Source organism: Echinops telfairi, unplaced genomic scaffold, assembly GCF_000313985.2.
Source record: "Echinops telfairi isolate 266 unplaced genomic scaffold, ASM31398v2 ScPeMD7_7414;HRSCAF=8452, whole genome shotgun sequence".
Taxonomy (NCBI): Eukaryota; Metazoa; Chordata; class Mammalia; order Afrosoricida; family Tenrecidae; genus Echinops; species Echinops telfairi.
In genome coordinates this window covers 395885-407489 of record NW_022111314.1, presented here as the reverse complement: position 1 = coordinate 407489, position 11605 = coordinate 395885, and the positions used below count along the sequence as shown (strand labels likewise).

Sequence of the window (11605 nt, the reverse complement as noted above, 5' to 3'; positions counted from 1 at the left end):
CACACACACACACACACACACAGCGCATGCCAACCCACACCTGTAGATGGGCGGGGACAGCCACACCCAGAAGCACACCCAAGTGGGCACGGGCGGGGGCGGCGTGGGGCTGGGGACAGGGAGCAGAGGTACCGTCTGCTGTGGCCGGCGTGAGGGGGAGGTACTCGGCTGCCGTGGGGCTGCTCAGGGACACTCGGGCACCCGACAGGTCGATCTTGGTGCTGCGGCAGGTGTTGGAGCAGACCTTGTCATGCTGGTAGAAGTCCAGCTCCCCAGAGTCCATGATCTTCCTGCAGGGTGGGGACTGTCACTAGCATCCTCAGTCTGAACCCAGCCCCTCCTCAGGGTTCTCCCCCAGCCAGGTGGCAGTGGGGTGGGGCTCTGATGGGATGGGGTCTAGAGAAGGTCCTCTCAGAGGCCATGGGGTCAGGCCTTGGCCCCACAGAAACGTGCCTCTAGGTCCCTCTCTGCCCGGTCTGCACTGGCCCCCAGGATGGGGCGGGGCAGGGCTGTCAAGCATGTGGAGTCTGGGGCGGCAGTCCCTTCTCAGTCTGGTTCACTTTGGGGAAATCCACTGAGGTGCTCATGTGGGCTCTGTACGCACACGATACAGTGTAGCCCGTGGGGTTCACAGGGGGCATAGTCCACTGCACAACCAGGTGCGGCCTGTGGGGCAGCTCACTCTGAAAAGCACCGTAAGCACGACCAGGTAAGACGTGGATGTTAAAGACTGACTGACAGCTGGGAAACTCGGGGTGGGAGTGGGATGGGGGGGGAGGGGGCAGAGGCTGAGCCCAGGCCGCCTTGCAGACCCACCGGAGCATGATGCCGTTCATGCGGATGGCCCGCTTCCAATCCTTCAGGGTGGATTTGCCAGCCAGGTGGACGAACTCCTTTGGGCTGATGACATGCTCGTCATACTGCAGGGGAAGCAGCACAGTGCTGGGGTAGGGGGCAGATGGGACAGATCGGGGCATCTCCTCTCTGCAATTCCTGGTCCCGGCCTGTCCAGCCTGGCCTGGCTGGCTGGCTGGTGTGGGGCTGCAGGCTGCCCTCCACTCGGAGCACACACAGCCTCAGATCAACCAGGGGCAGAAAGAAGACTGCACTGACCTGACTGGAACGTGAGTCACTGGGGTGGGCAGGAGGCAGAGCTCCCTCGGCCTGGAGGGGGCTGCTCTTGGGGCTCCTGCTTTCTGCTTTAGCTCCCTCCTGAGGCACCCTCCCACTGTAGCTAGGTCTGACCTCAGATCACCTGCCAGCTGCAGGACAGAATCCCAGCTATCAAATCTCACCCCAGTAATCGGGTACCTCAGGCCAACGTGCTTCCCCTGATAGTTAGGACCTACCTCTTGGCGTCTGCATGCCCTGCCCTGCCACGTCCCAAACAAGCCTGAGAGCCGCCTCCACCCCGAACCACGAGCTCTCTGCTCCTCAGGGCCTGGCACGCCCTTCTCCTGGTCTTTGATAGACCAGTCGTGGGCCCTGCAGGGACTGCCCTGTGCCGTGCCGAGGGCAGTCAACCAAATCTACACAGCTCTCAGCTCACTGTGGGGTCACACACCCTGGTCACATCTCACACAGCCTCTGCTAATGCTTCAGACACCTGGGTCCCTGTTCTCCCTCAGCCTCCTGCAGCACAAACATACCTCGAGGCACCCGAGTGAGGGTGGCTGCTGGTGGCTGCCACAGGACATCTCTGCCCAGGGGCAGTATGGTCCCGCCCCAGCATGTGCAGCATCTGTTTGAAGCCATACAGACCAATGCTACAACAGCAGGAAGGAGCTGGCTGGCTAACTGATCCCCCTCTTTGCTTCCCACAGGGCCATGCTGTGAGTGTGTGTGTAACACGCCCTGCTCTTTCTGACCTGCTGATAGCAGGGGGAGCGCTCCGGTCCCTTTCTCCCGCAACAGGCCAGCCGCATGGACAATGGCCTCCTCTGTGTCTGCAGGTTCTTCTCTGGCCAGGATGCAGGTGGTCACAGAGGGAGGTACTGCTGGTAGCTTGGTCCAGTGCCGCTGGCCACTTGGCAAGGGGACCTACCAGGCTTCCCTGCTGGAGGAAGCTGGCTGCCAGTCAGAAGCATGCGTCCCATGGGCTGGTGCCAACTGCACAATAGTGGCACTCTGTATAAGGCAGTCCTCCCACGCCCTATGCACATGCACAGGTGCACATGCGACGTGATAGGTGCCAGGGGCAACACATACACGGAGATGCTCGCTGGAGCTGTGCACAGGCCCTCCACTGCCCCAGATGTCACCTGGAGAGGGACATGGGTAGATTCCTTTTTATCAACCCAGCGTGGGGTTTGTCAGCTCTCTTGAGTCTGTGCACTGGTACTACTCTCCCTTGGATGGCAGCAAACCACTCATGCTTCCCTGGGTGACCTTATCTTCTGTGGTTCACCTTTTCCTTTCCGTGGGGTCTGGAGAAGTCCTTCCATTCTACCTTCCAGGTCACAAGCAGTCTCTTCAGCTGTGCCTCATCTACTGCAAGTGTCCTACTAGCCTCACTTCCAGGAGATGGGCTTCAACTCCACCCTCTCTTGTAGGAGCTGTTTTTTCCAATCCCCCTATGTTCCACTCACATCCAAGCCTTTTGTATTTCTTGAAATAAACTATACAAAATTATCGTATGGTCTGTCTTAGAATCCCACACACAGGTGTCTGCGGGGTTGATTCCGCTCAGCTGGGTGGCCTGTTTTGTGCCTGGGATGCCGTCTGCATGGAGGCTGCACCACTCTCAAGAGCGCGCGTGGAAACCTCTGTGGCCTGGGTGATCAATGAGCTCCTTCCTAGAGGAGAGCTCCGCAGGCCCACAGGCCATGTGTGAATTCCCAATAAGGCAGTACTAGGAATAAAGGAGGAATTTTCCTGGTGGCCCCAGGGCCAGGGTGGGTAGCCCACCCTTACACTGAGGGTTAGTCCTTCAGCTTTATGGAGGATGACCGTCCCGTCCCCAAGCCCACAGCCCTTTGGGAAACCCCAGGCTGGTCTGCTGAGCTTGTGCGACTGAGGAAACAGGCAAAGGCCCTCAGGACACAGGTTACCTTGCAGGGTGCCTGCCTGCACGCTACCGCTGGGCCAGGTGACGGGATGCACCACAAACCGTAACTCATTTTCAGCACAAAGTGAGCCAGAAGGAGACCACCCCCATCACTGCCCGCATTGCTCTGCCCATATCTTCTCCATGGCCCTCCCAAGGAGCAAGGCTGCGTCCCAGAGGGCGGGGTCCAGAGCTGTGAACACAGCCCAGCCTGCTGTCCCGAGGGCTCCTGGCCTGTGTGGTTGCTGCCTGTGTGCAGGCCGGCCCTGCCCCACCACCTCACCTGGACGCACTTGACATTGATGCCCGGGCACACAAACTTCCTCCAGATCAGGTTGGCTCTGCTGTCCCCACAGGTGATAGGGTACACCACCTCAGCCTCCAGGCTCCCCTCCTCTTCAGCAACCTTCACTGCTCACAGGGAGGGGACAAGGACAAGCAGTTAGCACCTGCCAACCCTTCCTGCAGAGGCAGAGAAACAGCGACTGAAACTGCAGCACAGGCAGCCAGAGAGGGACGAGCCCAGGGGGGACAGTCTTGCTGTTCCCGCACCTGCCCCCTCGCTGGGCAGACTCTAGTCCTGAAAACACCTTAGATATATGTATAAGCCTCACCCAACAGACACAGACCCTACGACTGTTGACCCACTGCAGTGTGGTCCCGCTGCAGAAACAGCAGCGGAGAGAAAACCTGCTGTTTACTTGAAACAACGAGAGTAAAACTGGAGATGAAGGTTTCACAGCATCTGGAGTCCGGTGGGCCCCAGGTGCCCACGGCGTTTCCAATGCCTCACACGCACGTGAGGCTGGACCGTGAGTGCAGTGATGTCGTGACTGCGGTGTTGGGAGGAGCACTGACTAAACAGAGGCGGCCAGGAGCACACAGCTCTGCACTGGAGGATGGAGAGCTGGGCTGCCCTTGGAAGGAAGGCTGGTGAGCCTTGTCTCACGGGAAGACAGTCCCAGAGAAAAGCATCATGCTGAGTAGAGGGGCAGCAAACATGATGAAGACCCTCAACCAGACAGAAATGGCACAGTGGCTCCAACCACAGGTTCAGCTGTGAGCGCAGCTGTGAGGATGGGCAGGACCGCGGCGCTGCGTGGTCGCTACGAGTCACGACTGGCGCGACAGCATCTAACAAGGACATCAAAGCTCCTCAGAGGAGCCCTGGTGGCACAGGGTTAAGCACTCGGCTGCTAACAGAAAGGTGGGCAGTTCAACATCACGGGAGCTCTGAGGGAGGGGGCCCAGTGCCCCACAGTGAGGGCTGTGAGCCTAGACTGGACCTGAGCTCAGTGAGAGCACCCGGAGGCTGTCGGGAGGGCAGCCTCGGCCGGGCCCTTGGGCTGCTGTGGGTGGAGCCCACCTGTCACCACTGGAGCTGGCCTTCCACGGACAGAGTACAGGGGCAGGAACTTGGGCTCACACTTGGGAGCCTTGTATGCTGGGTCTCCCCCAAGAGTGGATACTGCCTCAGCAGTGAGGGCGGGAGGCCCCTGGTCTCCTGCTCGGGCTGCATCAGCTCTGGGCCGCTCTGTGGAGATCCCCGCCCTGTGGGGAGCCCGGCCTCCTACCCAAAACGGCCTCCTTGAGCTGGGACGAGGCAGTGAAGGCTGCGGCCGCAGCGGCTGCCGCGTTCTCCGTCTCCATGCTGTCCTCCGTCAGGTCGGCCCTGAAACACCGAGGAGAGACGCGAGTCAGCCCAACACCGACACGAGCCTGCGTCCATCCGCACACTGGCCCCTGGCCCCGAGCACCTGGCGTGGGGGCAAGGGGGCTCTGCAGCCACGTCAGCCCAAGTCGCCCCTCAGTGAGGCTTGTTCCAGAAACTATGAGCAAACCCTTGTCTCCAAAAGGAGGACAAGAGCAGTCCACTAAGCCAACGCCCGCAACAGCCAGGGAAGCCAGCCAGTCCGAGAAGTAAAGGCGAATCGTGCCCCACGTTCACTTCCAAGCTCTGTCCGTGACCCAGAACCAGAAATGTAGATACGGGTACCTTAAAAACCTTATATGGGGGGACGGACAACAGAGAAGTGGGTGAAGGGAGGGAGACATCAGACAGTGTACATAAGACATGACAAAATAATAATGATGTATAAATTATCAAGGGTTCATTGGGGGGGAGGGAGGGGGAAAATGAGGAGCTAATACCAAGGGCTCAAGTAGAAAGCAAATGTTCTGAGAATAATGATGGCAATAAATATACAAATGTGCTTGACACGATGGATGGATGGTGATAAGAGTTGTACGAGCCCCCAATTTATAATGATTTAATAAAATAAACACCTCTCTGTGGTAAAAACTCCCAGGGACCATTTCTTTAAACAGAGAAGTTGGTTTCTTGGGAAGTGATGTGCCAGGGGAGAGGCATGGGGGCAGGTCCTAGTGTGTGGTTGCGTAGGCGCCCTGCTCAAGGGTGCCCCGGGGACTCCATCCGTCAGAAAACAGGTCCCACAGGGAGAGCCAGGTCCCAAGGAGGGGACAGTCAGAGAGCAAACACTAAAGAAGCACTGCACCAGCTAGAATGAGACTTGGCCATCCAGGCCCCTGCTGGCCAGCACCTCCCAAATGCCACCCTCCTGCCCGCCTCCTCAGAGCACTCACAGGGCAGGCGCAGCACAGAGGGTGCAGGCAGCTGCGGCAACAACAGGGTCACAGCAGATGTGGCTGGCTGGGAGCTACTTCCGAGACTTCCCCTACACTCGCCCGGCCCGCCATGCCACGCATGCGAAGCACGTACCCGTGGGGGGCCAGGTTGGTCGTGACGAGCACGGTCTTCACCTCCTCCACACCACTGCCATCGACGGCGGTGTCGGGCGTCGTGACCACCACCACCTCCTCCATGTGCACACTCACATCCGGGGCAGCCATGGCTCAGCGCCCCTCCTCCAGACTGTTAAGAGTGGCCTCCGTGCCTGTACATGAAACACAGGCGAGTGTCACCTCAAGCCCCTCTAGGAACCACCTCAGTCCCAGCCCAAGGCGTCTGACACTCACCAGGGAAGAGGACTGTCCCAGAGCTTCTGCTTCTGGCTCAAGTGGAGCAAGCACCGTGCCAGTGGGCACATGCACACCCCTCCAGCCCCGTTTCCCACAGCCCCAGGGGCCTGAGTCTGGGCAGGAGCAGCAGGACTGCAGGAGGGGCCCAAGGGAGGCTCCCATTCTCCCCGCCCCTGTCTCCCAGACTGCTCAGCAGGTGCAATCAGAGGGGGCCCCATGGGACAGAATAGCAGGCATCATCCTGCACTCTGAGATTTTCTGTCCCCCAAAGGTTCTGGAGTGGCAGAGTGGTGGCAGTGGCTGGCGGCCATCTAAAATTATTCAAAATGTGAACCCTGGTCTCTTAACCAAAGGAGACATGGTCCAGAGGACAGACTGGGCTGGGCACCTGTTGCTTCCCCGCCCCCAGGGGCCCAGCAGCAGGGCCAGACCCCAGCACGGATGAAATGGAGGCCCCAGATGCTCAGCCAGAGGTCAGAGCAGGGGCCACGGAGCATGACCTCACTCGGAGATGTGGGAGGAGAGAAGAGGTCTGTGCATGGGTCCCTGAGTGTCCCCACAATCTGTGTTCCGGTGGGCCTGTGCCCAAGGTGTAAACCAAGGCTCCACTCAGATGGGACACAGGCAAGGGCCCAGCCGAGTCTCTGGGGGGCTCAAGGTGCAGCGCACACAACACAGATCAACTGTTCCCCAAGCTAGAAGACAGCCCCGACCGGGAGGCCAGGCCTTGGCCTGCAACCTGACTCTAGCCAGGTCCGTCTCCTGCTACAACAGAACACCTGCGCTCTACGTGAGATCAAGACAAAACCCCCAGTCTCTGAGCCCGATGTTCAGAGCATGCAGAACACCATCCAAGATAGCACGACATACAAAGACCAGGGAAGGCCGACGGATTCAAAGACAAAGCCTGCGCTGAGAAGACCACTGACATGAATCAAGATGTTAATGTAACTACTGTGCCTCCCTCTGAGAGTCAAGCCAGACACCCTGAGACAAATGGGAGGAAAAGAAGTCACGACCAATGGGAATTTCAGAATCAAAAACTACAATAAAAAAAGAAACAGCTCTCTGGGCACGGGCTGCATGGAGGTGGGGAGGGCGGGAAGGAGCACGAACACAGCACTGAGTCAGCAGCCACAAGCTTCCCCAAGCGACCCAAGAGGAAGTCAGTGACATCCAGTTTAAAGGGGAGGCGAGCTGGAGGGTGAGCACCCCGGCTCCGAGGCCAGGAGGAAGGACATGACACAAGAGGAGCTGCAAACACGTTCACTGGATGGCTGAACACTGCTCAAACTCGGGGAGAGGCAAACTCACATCTAAGAAGAGGCCAACCCAACAGGGGCAGAGAAACACAGCCACAAAGCAGACAGAGGAGAAAGCCAGCGTGCCGCATGTTGCTGGCCAGCTTCCGAGAAACAAGTGGAAAATCAAGGCATTTCCCAATTCCTAATAGAAGGGGCATTTTCAGGTGAAGGGAAATTCAGAGAAGGGGTGCAGGCAGCCTGCTCTACAAGAAAGGCAGGCGTGAGTCCCTGGGGAAGCGCAGACAGGGGAGAGGGACACACAGGGCAAGGCATCACCAAAGGTTGGTGGAAAACTCCAGAACTTTTAGTCCCATTCGCCATCTGAGTAAATACAATAGGGGATGTTCCTCTGCAGTTCTTTAAAAGGCCTCTGACAAGCTGAGAGCAAAATGACAGTCAGTGGAATGCAGGTAGGTGACAACTGCCATCTAAGAGTAAAGGTCTGCATGGTAGTAGTTTCTACATTCTGCTTGGAAGGCACAAAACGCAGACTCCGAGCAGACTGAGACACTAAGGGTGTACACTGTAACCGACTACACAGGCAACACAAACACAAGCTACACATCAGAAGACAGCACTGGCAAACCACACAGCCATGAGAGAACGTGTCCTGAGAACTTATAAAGAACTCTCAAAACGAGGCAAGAAGAAACCCACACCCGGTAGTTAAAACGCAAACACAAACTGAACCTGAACAGATTCTTCTCCGGGGACACGCGGACAGCAAGTAAGCACAGGGAAAGCCTAGCATGGCGGGAAGAGACAACGCTCCCCGCCACAGCAACAGGGGAAGGCATCCCACCACCCACCCCAGGCCTGCTGCCCATGCAGAGCACCAAGTGTGGTATGGTGAGGGGCACCCGACACCCAGGCAGCCCTGGGCTCACTGTGGACATCAGCTTGGTAGGGAGATGCTTAGAAAGGTATGTGTGCCCTTACCATGTGACCTACCAGGTCTACTCCTAAATGTTTACCCTGTAAGGGTTACTTGAAGACCTAGAGGCAAACGTAGATGGCAGCCTGACTCCTAAATGGGAAAACTGGAAAGAGCTCAAATGCCTTCAGACAACTACACTGGCTGGGTCAGAGGGGCACCGGAGCATGCACAATCGGAAGACTGCCAAGCCCCATGACCCCGAGGTCACATACTTTGACTCCACTTGGGGACATTCCCACCACATGACTGCAGTGACAGGAAGGGACCATTGAAGCCAGGGCCTGGGGAGGGGGGGAGTTGGGCTATACCAGGATCCCACAACTGAGTTTTTGGGGTGGCAGCCCTGCTCTGCATTCTGAGTATAGTGGGGTTATACAAATCTACACATGTGCTAATCTAAAACTTAAAGAATCATGCACCTAAAACCATAAGCTCTAACTGTATGTTTTGTTTTTTGGGGGGTTTTAAAAATTAAATTAGCAACAACAAAGCTATGACAACAGAACCACTCAAGACTGGATACAGCCAGCCTGTTCCAACTCACAGAGTACACAGCTTAGACAAACATACAGTAGGAAGGGTACAGATGGGAAGTTGCTAAAGATAGAACAAATGCTCTCATTGGTGATGGACAGGGGAGAGACGGGGAACACTTTGGGGGGCCAGTCTGTAGGCAGACTGCCGAGGCTCTGCATTTCTTGTAAACTGAGAGTTTGTTGCAAAGCTGCATCAAACAAGTGTGCTGATCACACCATTGGTGCAACACTACTGCTCATGCCACCTTTGTGTAATCCTTCCTCACAATCTCTAAACCCTTCTCCACACCACTGCACACTTAATTAAGGTGAGTGTAATTTTTAAATGCACCGAAAATCAGAAAACCCACTGACTCGCTTTCCCACAGTGGGCTGAAACCAACCCGCAAGAGCTCCAAGATACGCCTGTACAACGTAAAATTGACACTTAACTACTCTTATAGAATACAGTGGCGTTAAGTACATTCATGACGCTGTACGCAATCATCAAACTCCAAAGTCACTGCCGCCACTGAGCCCATGCTGACTCGGCACGCCCCACAGGACAGGGTAGAGCTGCCTCTGTGGGTTTCTAAGACTGCAATACTCTATGGGAGTCAAAAGCTCATCTTCATCCTGCAGAGCCTCGGGCTGGTGGTCTCCAGCTGCTGACCTTGCAGAGCAGCCCACTACGTAACCCACTAGGCCACAGCGCTCCTAGTGTGTGATTACTGCCACTACCACCAGGGTGCTCAGCATGCGAGCGACTTACAAACTGATCGGGTCAAAATGATCTACCAACTACAAAAATGCAAAACATATATTTATTTTTAATGTATTACATTTATTCATGAATGCATTGAGAATTCTTTCTATGTACAATGTATGTTTATGTACCTTGCATAGCCACATGAGTCCATATTGCACAACACAATTAACTATGTACATTGTTTGTCATGACTGAGTTTACTCTGATGACTTGCACTGAATGGAATGAGCCAAGGAAGCACAGTCCGGACAGTAGCTGCTGACAGCCAGCCTCAAGCACGCTTCCAAATGATCATCAGTCATGTGGAACGGTACTTGGACTTAACGATCTTTATGTGGGAAAAGGCTGACTCACAGAAATAAGTACAGCCAGATAATGCAGTCAAGGAGGTAGCACATGTTCTCATGTTTGGGTACTTTCTCTCTGCAAGTAAGTTCCAGAACTGTTCATGGGCTGTGGACTTCAGCTGAATGTCGGCTTGTAGTGTCAAAATCTCCCTTTCCGTATGAAAGTGATGCGTTTTTGTCTTCTCACTTGGTCCAGTTCCCCTACTCATTTCAATACTCTTGCTTACATTTAAGAGAAAAAAAGAAACAAGGTCTAAAAGTTGGTGATAACTTAGTCTGTCAATTTTGCTGCACTTGGAGCAGTTGCTTGCACATGCATTTGACACCTAAGATTGCATCTGATTGGCTGCGCTGTAATCAATTAAATGATGGCACTGATGTCTACTTTTTTAATGCCACGTGATCTTCTCACACTACATTTGAGATCGACTAGATCGTGATTGACATATTGAGCACCCCTGACTAACACTCTATTTTTTACTAGGACCACTTCAGCAGACTCTGTCTCACGTTGTCAGGGATCATCAGTTCCCGGAGGACAGCAAGCTTGGTAACGTGGAGGGGCAGTGACAAAGAGGCAGACCCTCAACTAGACAGACTGACACCATGGCTGCAGCAATTTTTAACTTGTGCCAACTTTCTATAAGTTTAATGAGTTCACAGCACAATCCCAATTTCCAGCTTCCCTCAGGAAGCATGGGAGAGGTGGGCCCTCAGGTGGGCATGGAGACACCAGCTGGCAGGCCAGAACGGCCCTCTGAAGATCCACGCTGACTTTACCCAGGCCACTCCAATTCACCTGGCTAACGTTCTGGCTCCAGAAAGACCTTCGAGCTGCTTCCTTCCATACTCCAGTGTGAAATGACTGCAGCCGGAATCTGCTAGCAGGGGAGGTACAGCCAAGGAGCCTTCTGGGGCCACCCCACTCTGGCCGACAGAGCTGTGGGGGTAGGAACCCACCAAGGTGGGGCTCTAGTTGCCCAAGTGTCTTAAATGCATAAAAGACACATCCTTCTCCATCCAGCCTGTCTTCCCCTTCCCAGAAAGTCTCAGGATGGTGCCTGGAAGAAATCCGTGTCCCCAAGCAGTCCTCATCTTCGGGTTTTATGTCATCTCTTTGGCTTCACCCTGGCAACAACGATTCACTTGGAACTCCACCGTTTGAAACGTCAAGACAACTCAGGGTCCTCAGTCAGCTCGGAGATGACAAAGGTCGCCCGCACACGTGGTCATTACTGGCAGCGGGCCCACAGCAGTACCGCTCCTGGCAGTGCAGTGCTGTGGTGTCCTCCTGACGTGCGGCCCGCTGGTCACAACAGACGGAACACTCGTCCCCACAGGGCTCATGTTCGGTTGGGATCCACGGGTTTCCGAGGCCAGCTTCCGGTCGGCGATTGCCTGCGCTTGCTTCCTAGTCCGTCTAGCGTGTCTGACACGCGCGACGCAGGGGTGACCTGCGCGTGCGGGCACTGCAAATGCCAGCTTCCGGGGTCGCGGTGACCCGACAGTGAGCCCACATCAGTATCGTTTCCGCGGGTGGGTTCCCGCCGACGACGCTGCGTGAGCACGGCCCTGCCACGGGCTCCCCGTCGGGACGGCGTCCACAGCTCTCCGTCCTCGGGCTCGGGGCTGCTTAGCACCAGTCCTGCCAGGAACCAGGCCGACGCGCCGCCCGGGGCCGCTCGCA

The 11605-nt window shown here is 55.9% G+C and overlaps 1 protein-coding gene across 1 annotated transcript in view; it reads right to left on the bottom strand.

Annotated features, from left to right (window-relative positions):
* The window catches only part of GMEB2 (glucocorticoid modulatory element binding protein 2), a 9314-nt gene extending 3232 nt beyond the window's left edge, over window positions 1-6082 (bottom strand). The window contains exons 1-5 of the mRNA XM_004716035.2: window positions 5787-6082; window positions 4621-4718; window positions 3330-3457; window positions 817-920; window positions 133-290 (exon numbers count right to left, since the gene is read on the bottom strand). Coding sequence (XP_004716092.1) covers window positions 133-290; window positions 817-920; window positions 3330-3457; window positions 4621-4718; window positions 5787-5917 — 619 coding nt within the window. The 5' untranslated portion in view covers window positions 5918-6082. The remainder of the gene's footprint in view (window positions 1-132; window positions 291-816; window positions 921-3329; window positions 3458-4620; window positions 4719-5786) is intronic.
* Between the last annotated feature and the right edge of the window lie 5523 nt (window positions 6083-11605).